We start from the raw sequence: 17,369 nt of genomic DNA on the forward strand, positions 1-17,369 counted from the left end.
TTACAGGGATGGTCAAGAATAACTCAAGTAACCCTTGACTGAATAACTCAAGTAATGTGTGGCCGGCCACATAGAAAAAACCCCTTTTTTAAGCTTTATTGAATTATAAATAATTAATTGCTTCCTAATCGTTGACTAATTATTTCTTGTCGTGAACTGCAAGTCCTAATTTAACCTTTGAATTATTAAACTTAAATATCTAAATCACAATTATTAAATATCTAAATCAAAATTACTTGTTCAATTCTTTCGTACATATATAACTCTTTTTGAGGGGATCGTACATATATAACTTTGTTGAGCTAAATTATCATTAATCACCCAGGCCAAGTTATTCAATTTTTTTGTTTTCTTTATCATATCTAATGGAAGATGTTCAAGTGGCTGAATCTTTCAACAACTCAAAAATGAACATACATCAATTTTACTTTGTTAAATTTCCAGCATTGAAAGAAGAAATCCAAAAGGCCAAGGAGTTAAACGATAAAATGATCGAGGCAAAAAGAATTATCTTGGATGTCTGGATGATATAAGCTCTATGAAGGTACATATATACATGCATCATTTAACTTAATCTATCATTTTATTGTTTTTGAGGATACACATGGGCCAGGGCCTAACTCGACTATCTGAATTACTAATAAGTCAATACATTAAATCTTAAAAGAAATAGCATATTCTTTTCCTTTGTGACTCCCTATACATTGAGACTTGATTCAGAATATGATGTGGCCTTAATCAAACAAAGGTCGGGGTAGCTTACCATTTGAGCTACGACCTTACAACCATATTTTTCTCTAATTATTTAATATGCATGATTTACATTAGCTTGTAATTATTTGGTCACTTTGATGACAAACTTTATTTACTAAACATAAATGTATATTTATTTACTTAATTGCAGGATAGTATACGTAAGGAAAGTAACAAGTTGAGGTGGTATAGTGACTACAATACAATGTGTAATCTTGAGAGTTGGAAAAGGGAGCTTGACGCTCGATTACGTGAGGACCATGTAAGAATTGCAAAACCTTATACGAGTACAAGTATATAGCAATTTATTTAACATATAATATATTCTCTACTAATAAATTATTTATTATGATAATAATTAAGAAATAATGACACGCTAGCTTTTACACCGAGTTTTAGAAAAATTATATAGAACACTTAAACGGACAATTATGGCAGTAGAGTTTGTTATAGAGTTAAACATTGTAACTCGTAAGAATTAAGAATACTCCGTATTTAACCTTTTTTTTTCTTGATTTCTTTCTCTTGTTAGGATTCAGACTCGGATTCGGAACCCTCTATAAATATTGATAAGAAAATTAAAAATTTGAGCTACCAATTTACACATGGTAGTAAAAATATAGCAAGTGAAAAAAGGATAATTAAAGAGCTTAAAGAATTGCAAAGGAAGAAGGAGCAACAATGTAATCATGTTGAAACAAGGTGCTCTAAAAAATTTATACAGCAATGTATTCAGGTAAGACCTTAATATTATAAGCTTAAGAATTCTTTTATCTTTTGTTATAACTTCTCCTGTTCTATAATAACTGATACAATAGTCAAATTTGATATATTTGCTAATGTGCAGGCTACTTTGACCCTAAATATAAGTAATTAGTCTAATTACACATTAATTAAAAAAAAGTACATTATTGCAACTTGCCATTCATGTTGTCATGTTCTTATACTTCTTCCGTTTCATATTATTTACAACGATCAAACATTTTTCCTCTCTATTTTATGTCAAATCTTTGCAAATAATATGAAACGGAGGTAGTATTAGTATCAATAAGTTGACTAATAAGTATTTCCTGATTATATATTTGACCATTTTTTTTCGAAGAAAAAAAAATGTTATTTGATGATTCTATATATTTCTATGTACCTATTGTAGAAGGGTTTGAATGAAATAAAAGATGGACAAGAGAGTAAAAGAAAAGTGGAACAACAAAATAATGAATTAGCAAAGGAGATTATGTCTTTGGAAGAAAATCTAGTTGAAATCAACAAAAAGAGAGTTAAACTGAATGAATACGTTTTAATTGCCCAGAAGCACCTAGATGATCAGGTACGTTTAATATGTAATTTTTTTTTCCCCTCTTAGCTTCATTATTTTTTCGTACAATAATTATATATCTACAACATAACTTGTAACAAATGACGTGGTAATCCTAAACTAGAACATAATCACTTTTAAGTCGAAACAGATTGTTCGATACAATGATAATACGAAACTACTATTTCATGCCAAGGAGCTCGCGACCAAGAAAGATTTGGTAGCACTTGAAGAATTATGCCCTAAACAGGTTACTACCTTTTTGAATTATAAGATTTTCAATTTCTTACAACCTTTCCAATTGGAAAAATTAATAATGTCTAAAGTATTGCTTGCTTAAAATCTTTAAGGATATTTTGTGAAAAACTACCTTTTAAACTTTGAATTTTGTGAAAAACTACCCTAAAAACAAAATGTTGTAATTAACTACCTTATAAAGTATAAAATGTTGTAATTAACCACCTTATAAAGTATAAAATGTTGTAATTGCCTACCTCCCACCGGAATAACACATTTGATTTTTATTTTTCGGTGTTAACCATGTCATGTGAGGGTCACATGACCCTTTAATGACTTAATTCCCCCCTTTCTCCCAAATTTTCCCACTTTATACCAACTCTTTTCCTTAACAGTACGATTATTCATATTTTATATTGTTTATTTGCAACCCCTTTGATAATTATATGGGCTGAATTGGTGTAAAGCGGGAAAATTTGGGAAAAAGATAGGAATTAAGTCATTAAAGGGGCACTTGACCCTCACGTGATATGGTCAACGTCGGAAAATAAAAGTCAAATATGTCATTCCATTAGAAGGTAGTCAATTACAACGTTTTATATTTTATAAGGTAGTTGATTACAACATTTTGTTTTTAGGGTAGTTTTTCGCAAAATTTGAAGTTTAAAAGGTAGTTTTTCACAAAAAATCCAATCTTTAATATATTTTCTTATGAACAAAATTAGGTTGATGAATTCATGTCTCAATGGAACAAAGACAATCTATTTAGAGCAATCAATAGAATTCTCGAAACTTAGTCAAATCTTGAATATCAAAACGTTGAAACTTGGTAATCCGACACATGAAAAATCATAATTTGTACCTTTTCAAATATATTGTCTTACACACGGTATACTCTTGAACTTAGCTTGTTAGATTGATTTCAATATATACTTCCATATATCTACCTTTGTATAATAATTACTAACTAATACTACGTATGTCGATATATACATAATGAATGATAATATATATTGTACAAGCTTACTTGAAATTTCTTTAGAAGTATTTGATTGTTTCACTATTGTATGTATTTGTTAATTTCTATGGTTACTTATATTTTCGGACTTGACTTAATTTTGCTGACTTAAATTAACTCATATTAACTGAATTCAAATTATTTTAATTGAATTAACTCTGTATAATTGATAGATATCATTTTATTTTATTTTTTGAAAGGACCAAGCAAAGTGGCCTGGAATGGATAATGGAATGAATTGCTTACATTGCGCTCATTACAACGCAAGATACAAGTCTAGCATATCAGAAAACAAAAATAGTATAATTGATATATTTAGCATTTTAGCTAGCTAACTTAGGCTAATGTTTGACATTTCTAAGATACAAAAGCTAACTCAAATTCATAGAATCTTAAGAAAAAAATTAATCAATCAATCAAAGTACCTCTCTAGTAACTATGTATCCCCAATTCCCCACTAACCTCCCTGTTAGCACAGGTGCATTTAAATACCAAACACATGATAACAATGAAAGAAAAGTTTAGAAAGTGAGCGATAGCTCAAGTGATTACCTCCCGATTTCATGAGATCTTGAGATCGATTCTCACCCTCACCCTTGTGGCTCTATAAACACCCAAAAAAAAAAAAAAAAAAAAAAAAAACAATCAAAGAAATTTGTGTATATTCAAGTGCATTGAATACAAGAGCGAATTCTATGGTCACAAATCTTGCATTCTTGGCTTCTTGCAACTTCCTAGAAACGAATACTTCTCTAATTTTAATACTTTTGAGTTTTGACAAGCCAAAACTCATGACTAACAACTACTACTAAGTACGTTATTGCATTTTATCCCCTATATTATGCAAGCTTAGTTTCTCTAATAACCTTAAAAAAAATGGCTATTTTATTTTTTACCTTATCAATCATCTTAACCATCCTCTTATCATGCAACATCATCATCCAACGGCTCAAATTCAACCTCCCGCCGGGCCCGATACCATGGCCCATTATAGGAAACCTTTATAAAATTAAGCCCGTCCATTTTCGGTGTTTCTATGAATGGGCTCAAGTTTACGGCCCGATAATATCGGTGTGGTTCGGGTCCAAATTGGTTGTTGTGGTTTCAAGCTCAGAGTTGGCTAAGGAAGTGTTGAAAGAGAATGATCAAGAGTTGGCTAATAGGATTAGGATCAAATCCAAGTTAAACTTTGCTAGAGATGGGATGGACCTTACTTGGGCTGATTATGGGCCTCATTATGTCAAGGTTAGAAAAGTTTGTACACTTGAATTACTTAATAGTAAGAAAATTGAGGCCTTTAAGCCCATTCGAAATGACGAAGTCACCGCCATGATCGAATCTATTTACAAAAGTGCCACAGGCTATTCAGGTACGTATTTCTGTTTAAAATTACCTCTTTTTTTTTAGTTGTAAAGAGAACTGCAACTGCAAAGATAATGACGTATACATGATTTGATTCTATGGTTTGAGTGTCATCGATCAAGACTTTAACAAACTAAATTGATTGATAATTGAGTATGTAATTAGTTCCTTGTTATTCCTGATTAAAACCTTGTTGAAATAATTGGTTGATTTTTTTTTCAATAGAAAATCATGAGAAAGGTGTTCTAACACTTAGGAAATACGTGGGACAAGCAGCATTAAACCACATAACAAGGATAACATTAGGAAAGAGATTTATCAACTCCAAAGGTGAATTTGAAGGGCAATTAGGAAAGGAATTGATGAACATTTTACTTGAGTTGAACAATTTTAAGAGGACAAATATTATAATGTTGGGCATCCAATGGTTGCAACATATGTTTGAAGATCAAGTCTTGAACAAGCATGGAGATCGCTTTGGAAACTTTATGAAACGGTTCATGGAGAACGATAACAAGCTTCATTTTGTAGATGCTTTGATCTCTTGTAAGGACGAGTATGATCTTAATGAAGAGACTATCATTGGACTCCTTTGGGTAAGTTCTGTAGTTTGTACTCTTTTCGTCCCTAAATGTTATTTTACTTAGGGTAAGTTCTGTAGTTTATACTCTTTTCGTCCCTAAATGTTATTTTACTTACGGAGTAAATAGCATTTTTTTTAGTTTACACAACGTGTTGTACTTCGTATTAGGTTATAGGACTACTTTTATTCTACCCAATTAATTAGGTAATTAGAAAATAATAATTGATACATGTTTAATTTGTTGTTTGTAGGACATGATAATTGCTGGTAAAGATACAGTAGCTATAGTAGTGGAATGGGCCATGGCTGAACTAGTAAGGAATCCAAGGGTCTTACAAAAGGCCCAATATGAATTAAACAATGTAATTGGACAAGAAAGAATTATGACTGAAGAAGATTTTCCAAGGCTTCCTTACTTACAAGCCATTGTCAAGGAGGCCCTAAGGTTGCACCCACCGACCCCACTATTGCTACCTCATCGCGCCCAGACCCATGTCAAGGTCAGTGGCTACGACGTCCCTAAGGGTACAATCGTTTTTGTGAATGTTTGGGCCTTGGGTCGCGACCCATCTATTTGGCCCAACCCACTTGAATTTTGGCCAGAACGGTTCTTTGAAAACGACATTGACATAAAGGGTCATGATTTTCGGATGTTACCGTTTGGGGCGGGTCGTCGGGTTTGCCCGGGAGCACAATTAGGGTTAAATTTGGTTACGTTAATGTTGGGACATCTTTTGCACCACTTCGATTGGGATATTCCTATTGGAAATCAACTTGAAATGATCAATATGTCTGAGGCTCCGGGAATTGTCACTTATATGGCATCTCCTTTGCAACTTGTTCCACTTCCAAAGTTGCCAAGACATTTGTACAAACGAATTTGGACACATGTATAGTTTGCGGGAACATATTTACAACGAATTTACACATGTAAAATGTCTCTCTTTGACAATGATTTTCATTTGGTTGAGTCACTTGTAAGCAAAGTTATTAAAATCGGGATTCTACTTTGAATCGGAAGGGGCTATCAGAATCGAATCGTAAAATCGAATCGTAGAATCGTAAGATTCTACCGACATGCATAATCAAGACGTCAAATATAAATTTAACTAAATATATTGAAATTATGAGTTTGAAACCTAATTATCGATAGATAATAGTTATTTAACCATTAAGGAATCAATACTTGATAATATTTATTTATAAAAACCTATATAAACATGTTTTTTACTTGTAAGGATTTCGCTAGTTCAGAAAAATATGTAAAATCGGGTAGAATCGTAAATCGAATCGTATGATCTACATGAATCGTAAAATCGTAAGATTCTAAGATTTAAATCGGGATTTTAATAACAATGCTTGTAAGTCATTATTTGGATTTTACCTTGTATTACTTTTATATATATACTAAACAATGAAAAAAAAATAAAAAATCTTGCAAAGATTTTTTTTGGTGTTTAGAGAGCCACAAGGGCGGGGTGAGAATTGATATCAGGATCTCCTGGAATCGGAAGAGAAGTTCTAACCACTTGATTATCCCTCACTCTCTCTACCTTGGAAAGATTTAATCAATAATTAATTAATTGTTGACCAATATCAATCAATTAATTTAACCATCAACAAAAATGAATTTCAATTACCAAAATATCAATGTAAAATTATTCACTTTAAAACAAATTTTATAGAATAGGTAGTAACCTAAAATTCATCTATCTACTACTAGTCAATAAAAAGAGGAAAATTATTTTAAAGTGGGTCCCAATTTTAATAAATGTTGGTAAGAAGAAGGGTCCAAGGTTAACCTGCTAGATAAACATGTTTGGTTTATCTTGTGACATTCTTGTAAATAAGAGAAAGTGTACGAATAAAAAAAAAAAAAAAAAAAAAAAAAAGCATAACATGCAAGTGGGATGCAATCGGAAAGGGATTGAACAGAGATCCATTTATTGATTGCGTCAAAAACAAGTTCTTACGAGAAACTTCAATGGAGGATAGACAGTTTCAAGCCACTTCAATGGAGACTATCTCCAAAACCATTTCAGGCAATTTCGTTGTTAAATAATTAAACAAAAACCCTAAGAAAAATGGAGAAACATAGTGCATGGTTAACTCAAAGGATAGGATTTGTCGTCCTCAGGGCCGTCTTTGAACATGTTTTTTCTCACACACAGAACAGGGCCCCCAAAAATGAGGCCCCATAATTTAAAAAAATGCTGACTCATTTAAAAAATATCATAAATTACCTATTCACCTTCTTTCTCGTAAAATACCAACATTTTTCAAACTAAAACCCAAAATTTCATTCTAAATCTTTGATTTTGCTTTTTAATTTCCAAATCAAAATTAAAATGATGAAGATATAACTAAGGATTTTGCTTCAAAGAATGTTAGGAGGATGACATTTTTTAAATAAAAAGTTTTTATTTGTTTTTTTAATTGAATTATTATTAAATTTAGTAATATGAATATTTTCCTATTTAATTTGTATTATTAATACTAAATAAAGTCATTAAATAATAACATTTTTAACGTTTTAAAAATAGTTCTTTAAATATTTAAGGGCCCAATATTTTAGTTTGAACAAGGCCATCGAATTGCCGGAGACGGCCCTGGTCGTCCTCCTTCAGTGAAGATGCTCGTGAGATTCCGTTCCTCCATTGAAGTAGTTCGTGAGCTTCGATGTCTCAATCAAAGTGTGAGTGTCAAATTCTCGTTGAAGTCTCCTCGGCAAGTCTAACATTTAATTCGTAAACTTTGATAACTTTTTTTTTTTTTTGAAAAGAACTTTGATAACTTATTAGGCATGTGGTAAAACCGTAAAATTAATTAACCTCGATCTACCCCCAAACTATTTCCAAAAAAGACGGATATACCCCAAAGACAAACATATAAAATTATCAAGCATTTATAAATGTATTTTACCCGTAAGGCCGTAACAGGAAACATTTTCATATAAACCAAACAAGGCAGTTTTTTTTTTTTTTTTTTTTTTTTTTTTTTTTTTTTTTTTTTAAAAAAGGATAAATTTATTAGGGTATGTCAAGTGTCAAATATTGTATATTGGTTTTAGGGTTTTTTCTTTCTCTCTTTCTTTTCTTTTCCCTTTTCCCAAAAAACCGTCTTCCAAATTCGGTGACATATATTACAAATACCCATTAATCAATTTGGAAGGCTAGGGCATAATAACAGATTAACAGGTTACTTAGGAAATCCAAGTAATCAATGGCGTTTGAAGGTATTATTCCTTAACTAACTACGATTATGATTTCTCGCTATTATATAATAACAATATTGATAGATGTATAATTAAATGGTTTTATATTTGATTGTATCATGATTTTTATTATTATTATATCGTTTCTATTGACAGAAATGCCAGAAAATGCAAAATTAGGTGATATTGATGATGATCAACAACCAAATAATTCAGTTTATCAATTTTATTTTGCCAAAATAGAGAAGTATTACCTAAATTCTGATTTGGAAGTCGACCTAAATATAGCCAAGGACTTGAGGAAACAACTTCGAAAGGAGAAAACACGTTTGTTTAATAGAATACGACCCTTAAAGGTACTTTCTAGTTCTTAGATTCTTTTTATATATTCTCGTCTTTATTTTTGTGGTCTATAGAAATTCACGAAGTATTATGCCTTATTTAAAACAGAGGTAACGAAAAATCATGAGAAATGGTAATTTCACTAATTTGGATAGTTGTTTTTTTTTTGACAAAATTAACTTATACGAGTATTTTTTTTTTTCAGGAAAAAATAAGTTTATTGGATCCAAACAATAAATTCAATGGAAGAAATAAATGGTATCGCCATTATTCCGAGCGTGATATCAAGAAATACCGAACATTACTGTTGAAGCATTGGCCTGAGGCAATTGTAAGCTTTACTAGTTACTATTTAGCTCGGATTTTTCTTTTTTTGGCGTCATAAAGAGAGCCATATAAGGCAATTAACATCTTACCAAATGACATTTTTTTAATAGTCTAATTAATTTATTAATTAAAAGTCATAGATATCTATAAATAAAGGAGATTCGATTTTATCAATTATATAAGATATTGAATTAAGTAAAAATATATCTCGTTTATATTGTTTAAAAATACAACTTTATTGGAGAGACAATTAATGATTGGCTTAGGGTTTGTTCACATTTACTGAGCTAAACTAAACTAAGCTGAAATGAATATTTTATGAGAGAAGAAAATTAGGAACGGAACTAAACTGATAGGAGTTGAATCGAACTGAACTAAACTGATTGGAGCTGAACTGAAATTAAGCTAAAGTGAACAGGCCCTTAGTCTTGATTATATTCTGCGACATACATGCTCTTCTTTTGCTTATAGCTTTCTACCATAGTAATCACAATAATGGTTATATACACGAGTACAGAATGAAGACCTCGAAGAGGAATCGAACCCGGACATAGAATTGGCTGAAATCATGGAAAGAATTGAGAAATTGAGAGTGCAAGTAGGTCATGGGAAGACTAATTGGGCGATCGAGAAACAAATCCTCAAAGAGCTTGAACCTCTTGAAAGAAGAAGGGAATTGCTCGAGCCCGAAGTTAAACAAGCCAATGCTAAAATCCCGAAAGCAACTAGTCATGATGAACATTGGCCCTATATTTATGGTTATGGTTATGCTCGTTCTAAGTACGATTTGAAACGCGAGATTCGAGTAAGATTTTATACTCTCTCCTGCAACACACTGTAATTGAAAAAAGGCTTGTTTAATAATAAAAAACCAAAAACAAGAAACAAGAAAAAAATGTTTGCACTTTTCTATTGTCAGTTTTCAAAAATTATTATGAGTTTAATGCATTTGAGTAATTTTTAATTTATTGTATGACATATATTATATGATTTTGAAAAGCAAAAAACTACAATGACGTCGAACCCTTTTACTTCATATGGCCAAGTAATTCCTTTTTCTTTAAGATAGTATACACGTTTAGTGGAAGATAGGCAGGTCTATCTTACTAATTGTATTGAGCTTTCTCTTTGTCTCAACAATATAGAAATGTGTGAAAAGAATCAGGGAAGAAGTAGATCCAAACTACGGGAGGAATGAACAAAAACAGGCAGAAGTTGAACGACAAATTTTTAAAATACAGAAGCAACTTACACCTCTTGAAAATAGGTACGACATTGTGAAGCAAGAGGAAGAAAAGGCTACTACGACCATTTTGAAACTTCAAATTCAAATGAAAGAGGAGGTAATATTAAACTACATATGCTACATTCTACTTTCGATCATACTTGTTACGAGTAGTATATAACTATATAGTTAAATCATGTGGTCATGGGCACACGTTAGAAAATCCCTTTATTTATAGATAATATTATAATAACACTTTTTCTTGTTCATTATGACAGATTGCTCTTAACGATAAGTTTTGCAAACTACAAGAAAAGGTCAAGGAGCTTGTAACAAAGAAAGATCTGGTATCACTTGAAGAATTATCTTGCAAAAACGTTAGTTACACAACTAATCTTCATTCTTTGGTCTTTTGATTAAGCTGCCATTCTTATTAAGGCCCCGTTTGGTTTAATGTAAAACATTTTCAATGGAAAATTAGTTTTCATGGAAAACATATTTTCAAGGAAAAACACAATTGCAAATTAGTTTTCCTTTGTTTGGTTGCATACAAGAAAAGTCCAAGAAAAATAAAAAATAAGAGTGAAAATGTAAGGATGAATGAGAGGGAAGTAAAAAAAGAGGTAAGGAGGAGAGAGGAAAATATGGCTTCCCTTGTTTTTAGAAGGAAAATGTTTTCCATCATTAAGGATGAAATTTTCCACTCCTTAACAAACCAAACAAAGGAAAATGGGAAAAAAATGAAAAATTCATTTTCCATGAAAACATTTTACATCAAACCAAACAGGGCCTAAGTGTACGTCTTGTTTGATTTGTTTTTCGTGTGTACGTATACAATATACATACATGTTTAGAACGAGGAGTTCATGTCAAGATGGACACACGACGACACGTTTAGAGCTAACTATGCAACAAGCGTCCAACAATCCCTTGCCAATCGAGGCTTGAGCAAAGATGGAAGACTGCAAGACCTCTCGGAAGTAATATAGCTACTTGACAATGTTGGAGAAATTTGTGCAAAACTATTTTTAACTTTAATTACTTGAACAAGTCTGTTATTGTATGATATTACTTCGTATTAGCTAGCTTGCATGAATTTGAAACTGCATGTATAATAATTTATAAATTCTACATAATTTTTTGACTCATGCTCGGTTTTTGAAATTAATATTAAAAAATGTATAAGTTTCCAGATTATACAAAATTCATTCCATGATTATATAATGTTGTTTAGAACAATACAATCACTAATCAGTCATATAAAGACTTAGGGTGACCTTGAAGAAGTGAAAGAAGGTGTAGAAGTAAATGGTTAAATTGACTAAAGTTAAAGTTGACAGTATACCAAATACTAAAATGGCCTCATGCATAGTGGCGTGGGCTCCATGAGAAGCACACTAACTTGTTTCAATTCCTTTCATGATTCGGAAAAATTAAGTTGGTCAAAACTGAAGGTATAATTCACACTTTAATTTTAAACAAAGGAGGTTTAAGGACCTGGTGTCGAAATTTTTGGAGGTGAGAGTGATGAACCTCAATGTCATATATGTTGTTTGGAACCATATAAGATCCCTAATTGATCACATATATGCTCAATTGCTCATATATGATGAACTTGAGTTAATTCTAGAATGAGCATACATAAACGATTTAATTGGCGGTATAAAGACAAAGTAGGTGGTTTCAATCATCAAAATGGTCTTTCAAGGTGTCATGGGGGCCTATGGTAAAAACAATGAAAAGGTGAAAAGAAATCCAAATTTGAAGATTATATAATATGTGAACCAATTCAGATGTTTCACAGCATGTCGTACGTAGAAAACCCCGTGGATTACAATGAATTCCAAAATAATATAATTATCAAATGACCATCTCAACCAAAAGCCAACGAACGCATGTCCTTAGGGGAGTTGAAATGTTGAATTAGATAGCTAAAAGTAAAATATTGAATTAAAATGAATAATATTTACACCGATCGATGCGTGATTTTACATTCATTCCTAAATTAAAACCATTGTAAGAAATATTTCAAATGTTTATCTAACGCCAAAGGAACGTAGTACATTACGAGTATTACATATTTAATCGAACTTAATAAGATCTATCATAATTTATAACTATACTTTTTCATATCTATAGACTATAGTTTAAAGACAAAAGTACGTACTACAAAGTAATTTATAAATTATGTCAAAAGTCAAAATATCCTACTCGTAATTTAAAAAGAGAAAGTATTACGTCTTACAGTTAACAATCTTAACATTAACCCCCGTATTAAATGGGTGTCATTAATCGTAATCTTGTTTTTACCTCTTTTAAAGCTTTTTTTACTTTTATTTACGCTGCACTAGTGCACTCTCTCTCTCTCCTCCATTGAAGCGTATTCTAACTTCTCCATTGAAGCTTTCTCTCAGCTTTCTCTCTGTTCGACCGACTTTCTTCTTCATTTCTCCATTGAATCATCATCTAAGGTAAGTTGTTTTCCTTTTTTTCTTTTTAAATATTGAATATCAATTTCACAATCTAGGGTTTAATTTCACGTTTTTTTAAAAAATTTGATTGGCAGTATAATCAAATTAGGGTTCTTCTATGCTGAATAATTAAGCTGTTGGTATTATTACTGGAGGTGTGAATGCCTATATCGAGCGATTTTTGTTGCTAGGAATTTGCATTGTGCAATTTACGTTGATATTTTTAAGCGAAAGCAGTTTTATTTGAGTCTAATTTGATAATCGAATCGAATTTAATTGAAATTTGCAATTTACGTTGATATATATGTTAGCAAGAACAATATTATGTGATTTTTCGAGCCTAATTTGATATTTGAGTTAGTTTTTGTTGCTAATATGTGCAATTTGCGTTGATAATTTTAAGCGAAAGCAGTTTTATTTGAGCCTAATTTGATAATTGAATCGAATTTAATTGAAAATTTCTAATTTACTCTGATATACAAGTATATCTTAGCAAGAACAATATTATGTGATTTTTCGAGCCTAATTTGATATTTGAAATAAATTTTGTTGCTAATATGTGCAACTTGCGTTGATATACTCAAGCAAGAACAATTTATGTGATTTTTTTGAACCTGTGTCAAACTTGGTAGCTAATGTGTCGTATTTTTCGATCCTAATCGAGCACACATTCCTAGTCCAAAATTTTTTAGGCTACTAGAGCCAAGCCAAGTTTTGATTGAGGCTTTGTCTAGATTCGTGCTCAAGCCGATCCTTCTCCTATTTAGGCTGTTTTCAAGGATTGCATCCCTAATTGAATTCTCTCAATTTTCTCTTTGATTAAGTTGTTTCTTGTATATATTTTAATTGGCTGTAATAATATTAGCATTGTTAGGGGATGTTTTGATGTCAATTTCAACAAAATTGAACTTAAAATTGATTGCTGGAACATAATTGTCGTTTCTTTTCTTGTAGGCTTGTAGCTATGCGTAGATATAATATTTATACTTTTATGCTTTGGTTTATGATCATACTTCTGTTTAATATAATCTGTTCCTGGTGTCCTCTGATTTCTGTACCCTGGGTTCTGTAATTCCTGTTGTAACTAGTCATTATACGGAAGTATTTTCTTCAAAAAAAAAGCAGTCATTATACGAAGTATGTCAGTAATTTATAATGTCATCGTCAAAAGTCTGTTGCTGCTATGCAAATAATTCTGTAACCAAATTCTTTTGTTGCCCTGAATATTACCTTTTTGTTGATGCATCGATGTTTCAAGTATTGTAAACTCTGGAAGTTATGTGGATTGATCTTAAAGGATTTGTGTTATCTGAAAGTTATTCGATTTAGTTGACAGAAAAGTTGGATCAAATTAAATGAAACCTAGATATTGTTAAATTTATTACTTATTATAGACCTTAAAATTTATTATTGTATTCGTTTTCACGTGCTTATTATAGACCTAAAAGTCTTTTTTTTACATTGACAGTTAACAGTTTAGTGATTCAGATATGAATAATTAGACTATGAGATAATTTTGGCTGAATGTTATACGATATGCCCTTTCATAGTGATATTGTTATTTGTTATAGCTTTCAGTTTTTGCATGACATATCCTTGAGCTTCTTCAACAAAGTTCTACTTTGTTGATATAGTTTACGTTATTATCTTGTATATTGCTATTATGTTAAAGGTCTTCTAGCTCCATATTATGTTGGATCAATTTTGTGAATTGAACTATTAATTATTAACCTTTACATGTCTGTAATGTGAAATTTGTATCTTAACGGTTTTTTTTTTTTTTTTTTGTATTTTTGCAGTTTATAGCTCACCACCAAATTATTCTCACAAATCACAGCAGTCATGTCAGAGGCAGACTTGGAGAACATGCTCTTGGAGGCAGCAGGACGAACAGGTGCATCCAAGAGAAATAAACAGTCTCATTCAACTTCCAAAAGACGGCACAAGGGTTCGTATTCAGATGGTGGAAGTGATTCCAAGGATGATGAGTCAGATGATAACCACAGACATGCAGGTAAAAAGCTGTCTGGGTCTCAAGTTCCTTTAAAAAAAAGGTCAAAGAATAGAAATGATGATCCTGGTAGTGATGATATGGATATCAAAGGTGGGGGATCTGATCGTGAAGGTTATAGCAGTGATTCTGATGTTGGTAGTGACCTTTACAAAGATGAAAATGATAGGGAGGAACTTTCAAAGTTGACAGAACTTGAGAGGGAGATGATTCTGTCTGATAGGGCTGCAAAGATAGATGATAGAAAATTACACAAACAGATGCGATCAAGATTGAGCAGTGATAAAAAGTCCCAATCTGCAAAAGACATCTCACCTCCTGCTTCTTCTCGTGGAGTGCGTTCTTCTATCAGATATGCTGATCGTTCGGCAGCCAAGGCTGATGCCTTGAAGGAATTGAAAGCGAGACGGATGAAGAGGGATCCAGAGGGGAAGCAGATAGGGAGCCATGAACGCCGTGCTTCCAGGGAATACTCTCCAAAGAAGAGGAAAGGTGTTGGTTCTTCTAGCTCAGGTAGCTCTAGTGAGAGTGAAAATGGAAGTGATTCTCGCAGTGATGATGAAGGGTCGACAGGAGGTGGCAGAATGGACTATAGTGATGAAGATAGAGATAGTACTATCTCAAACACTCCAACATATGAACAGATAAAGAATATTACTATCAGGAGGTCGAAACTGGCAAAGTGGTTTATGGAACCATTTTTTGAGGAGTTGATCATCGGTTGCTTTGTCAGGGTTGGTATTGGGATGAAGGATGGCCGAAGCATTTACAGGTTATGCATGGTTCAAAACATTGATGCTTCTGATCCAAACAGAAAATATATGCTTGAGAATAAGACAACCCATAAGTACCTAAATTGTGTGTGGGGCAGTGATCGTTCTGCTGCAAGGTGGCAGATGGCTAGAGTTTCTGACTCTCCACCTACCTTGGAAGAGTTTAATGAATGGAGAAGAGAGGTGGACCGTAGTGGTGGTCGAATGCCACACACTAAAGAAGTTTTGGAGAAGCAGGATGTTATTGATAAAATAAATGGTTTTGTTTACTCAGCTGAAACAGTGAAACAAATGTTGCATGAAAAGAAATCAGTCTCAGCCAGGCCAATGAACATTGCAGCTGAGAAGGAGAAATTGAGGAGAGAGTTGGAAAATGCAGAAAACAAAGAGGATGTTGATGAGGTTGAAAGAATCAAAATCCGACTAAAAGAACTTGAAAAAGCCAGACAAGGCCAAGATTTAGATAAAAAGGCACTGAAGCTTGTGGAAATGAACAAAAAGAATCGAGCTGAGAATTTCCGAGTCTCATCCTCGAAAACAGCAGACCGGAGTTTGAATCCTGGAGATGCTGGATATGACCCTTTTTCGAGAAGATGGACTAGGTCTATAAACTATTATGCAAAGCAGGAAGCTAAGCCTGCAACAACTGGAGTTGGAACAGCTGAAGTTGTTAATGATGTCAGTGTATCAAACACTGAGAAGATCAAGAGCAGTGATGCTAAGGACGCTACAACTGCAGCTTTGGCGGTTGCTGCTGGAGCAGGAAAATTGGTGGATACAAAAGCACCAGTGGACCAAGGAACAGAGTCAAACACGCTGCATGATTTTAAGCTACCCATTTCTCTGTCTTTGTTAGAGAGTTTCGGGGGGGCATATGGGGCAGCAGCTGCCTTTTTGGCCAGAAAACAGAAGATTGAAGCTAATATAGGCTGCCAAGTTCCAGTAGATGACGGAAGAACACATTCTTTGACTCTTTCAGTGGGTGACTATAAGAGGAGGAGAGGGTTGCTTTGAAAAACTTCTCTTTTGGTTCTGCTGTAGATCAGATTTGCCCGCCTGTACTCTGTAAGTTTTAATGTTTTAGGTAAGCTATCAGTAGCTCATCAGGTAGTTTTACGGTGCTAGCTGTTTGAAGTTTCCTGGTTGCACTGATGTTTTTCCAAGATACTGGACTGTAATGTGCAATCGGAATTAGTTTCTTCTGTTCAATAGATGAGAACTCGTCTTAGTTCAGTTTCGTTTAGAGTTAAGTTTTCAATTGCCTGCTTATCGATCATGAAGGTCTGTTATAAAAAGTCAAGCTAATTATTTGCAGTTTGGGTTTAAGTAGTTATAAAACCTTAATTATCAGCTAATTCAAGAACTAGAGTAAACACAATCTAATAAGAGAGTATCCAAAGCTTAGATACTTTAGGCCCCCACTCATAAACATATTGAAATGGTCAGACAATGATGAAAGTTTGTTGGCCTAAAGTATAAACATGTGACATGCGACATATTATATATTCTTGGTGGCAACTTTTTATTTATTTATGGTGGTTTTTGTGGGGGGATATATAATAAGATAGTCAGCTTTTAACAGAGAAGACATTGATATTGCATGGTATATGACATATTTGTATGGGACAACTTTGGAGTAAAAGAAAAGGGTGTTTTATACTTCGTATATCACTTCTATAGTTCTATCAAATATATTGTCCACTTTTCATTTAAATAATCTTTTATTTTTTCATTTTTA

At 32.6% G+C, this 17,369-nt stretch overlaps 4 protein-coding genes across 4 annotated transcripts; all 4 read left to right on the forward strand.

Moving 5' to 3' along the window:
• The first annotated feature begins 365 nt into the window (after positions 1–365).
• On the forward strand, positions 366–3,102 carry LOC110714829 (proton pump-interactor BIP103-like). Its single transcript, XM_021893380.1, has 6 exons — positions 366–518; positions 905–1,015; positions 1,286–1,489; positions 1,907–2,080; positions 2,220–2,318; positions 3,031–3,102. Exons 1-6 carry the CDS (start codon positions 366–368, stop codon positions 3,100–3,102), a joined length of 813 nt encoding a protein of 270 aa, XP_021749072.1.
• A 1,097-nt stretch (positions 3,103–4,199) lies between these two features.
• LOC110714951 (cytochrome P450 98A2-like) lies at positions 4,200–6,306 on the forward strand. The gene is made up of 3 exons (XM_021893504.1): positions 4,200–4,692; positions 4,911–5,281; positions 5,520–6,306. The coding sequence occupies exons 1-3, from the start codon at positions 4,200–4,202 to the stop codon at positions 6,162–6,164; spliced, it is 1,509 nt and encodes a 502-aa protein (XP_021749196.1). The 3' UTR covers positions 6,165–6,306.
• A 2,331-nt stretch (positions 6,307–8,637) lies between these two features.
• LOC110714870 (proton pump-interactor BIP103-like) lies at positions 8,638–11,496 on the forward strand. The gene is made up of 6 exons (XM_021893422.1): positions 8,638–8,838; positions 9,030–9,155; positions 9,669–9,956; positions 10,297–10,494; positions 10,655–10,753; positions 11,231–11,496. Exons 1-6 carry the CDS (start codon positions 8,641–8,643, stop codon positions 11,363–11,365), a joined length of 1,044 nt encoding a protein of 347 aa, XP_021749114.1. The 5' UTR covers positions 8,638–8,640; the 3' UTR covers positions 11,366–11,496.
• Positions 11,497–12,667: 1,171 nt separating this feature from the next.
• Positions 12,668–16,907, forward strand: LOC110715003 (protein RTF1 homolog). The gene is made up of 2 exons (XM_021893568.1): positions 12,668–12,847; positions 14,647–16,907. The coding sequence occupies exon 2, from the start codon at positions 14,690–14,692 to the stop codon at positions 16,643–16,645; it is 1,956 nt and encodes a 651-aa protein (XP_021749260.1). The 5' UTR covers positions 12,668–12,847; positions 14,647–14,689; the 3' UTR covers positions 16,646–16,907.
• The last annotated feature ends 462 nt before the right edge of the window (positions 16,908–17,369 follow it).

Source organism: Chenopodium quinoa, unplaced genomic scaffold (assembly GCF_001683475.1).
Source record: "Chenopodium quinoa cultivar QQ74 unplaced genomic scaffold, ASM168347v1, whole genome shotgun sequence".
Classification (NCBI taxonomy): domain Eukaryota; kingdom Viridiplantae; phylum Streptophyta; class Magnoliopsida; order Caryophyllales; family Amaranthaceae; genus Chenopodium; species Chenopodium quinoa.

Excerpts from the sequence above, each read along its gene's own strand:
- LOC110714951 (XM_021893504.1), top strand. The coding sequence starts at position 4,200 with ATGGCTATTTTATTTTTTACCTTATCAATCATCTTAACCATCCTCTTA. Across the intron at positions 4,693-4,910 it reads AAGTGCCACAGGCTATTCAG|AAAATCATGAGAAAGGTGTT; the intron begins GTACGTATTTCT and ends TTTTTTCAATAG. Across the intron at positions 5,282-5,519 it reads CTATCATTGGACTCCTTTGG|GACATGATAATTGCTGGTAA; the intron begins GTAAGTTCTGTA and ends TGTTGTTTGTAG.
- LOC110715003 (XM_021893568.1), top strand. The coding sequence starts at position 14,690 with ATGTCAGAGGCAGACTTGGAGAACATGCTCTTGGAGGCAGCAGGACGA.
- LOC110714829 (XM_021893380.1), top strand. The coding sequence starts at position 366 with ATGGAAGATGTTCAAGTGGCTGAATCTTTCAACAACTCAAAAATGAAC. Across the intron at positions 1,490-1,906 it reads TTATACAGCAATGTATTCAG|AAGGGTTTGAATGAAATAAA; the intron begins GTAAGACCTTAA and ends TACCTATTGTAG. Across the intron at positions 2,081-2,219 it reads AGAAGCACCTAGATGATCAG|ATTGTTCGATACAATGATAA; the intron begins GTACGTTTAATA and ends AAGTCGAAACAG.
- LOC110714870 (XM_021893422.1), top strand. The coding sequence starts at position 8,641 with ATGCCAGAAAATGCAAAATTAGGTGATATTGATGATGATCAACAACCA. Across the intron at positions 9,156-9,668 it reads AGCATTGGCCTGAGGCAATT|AATGAAGACCTCGAAGAGGA; the intron begins GTAAGCTTTACT and ends ACACGAGTACAG. Across the intron at positions 9,957-10,296 it reads ATTTGAAACGCGAGATTCGA|AAATGTGTGAAAAGAATCAG; the intron begins GTAAGATTTTAT and ends TCAACAATATAG.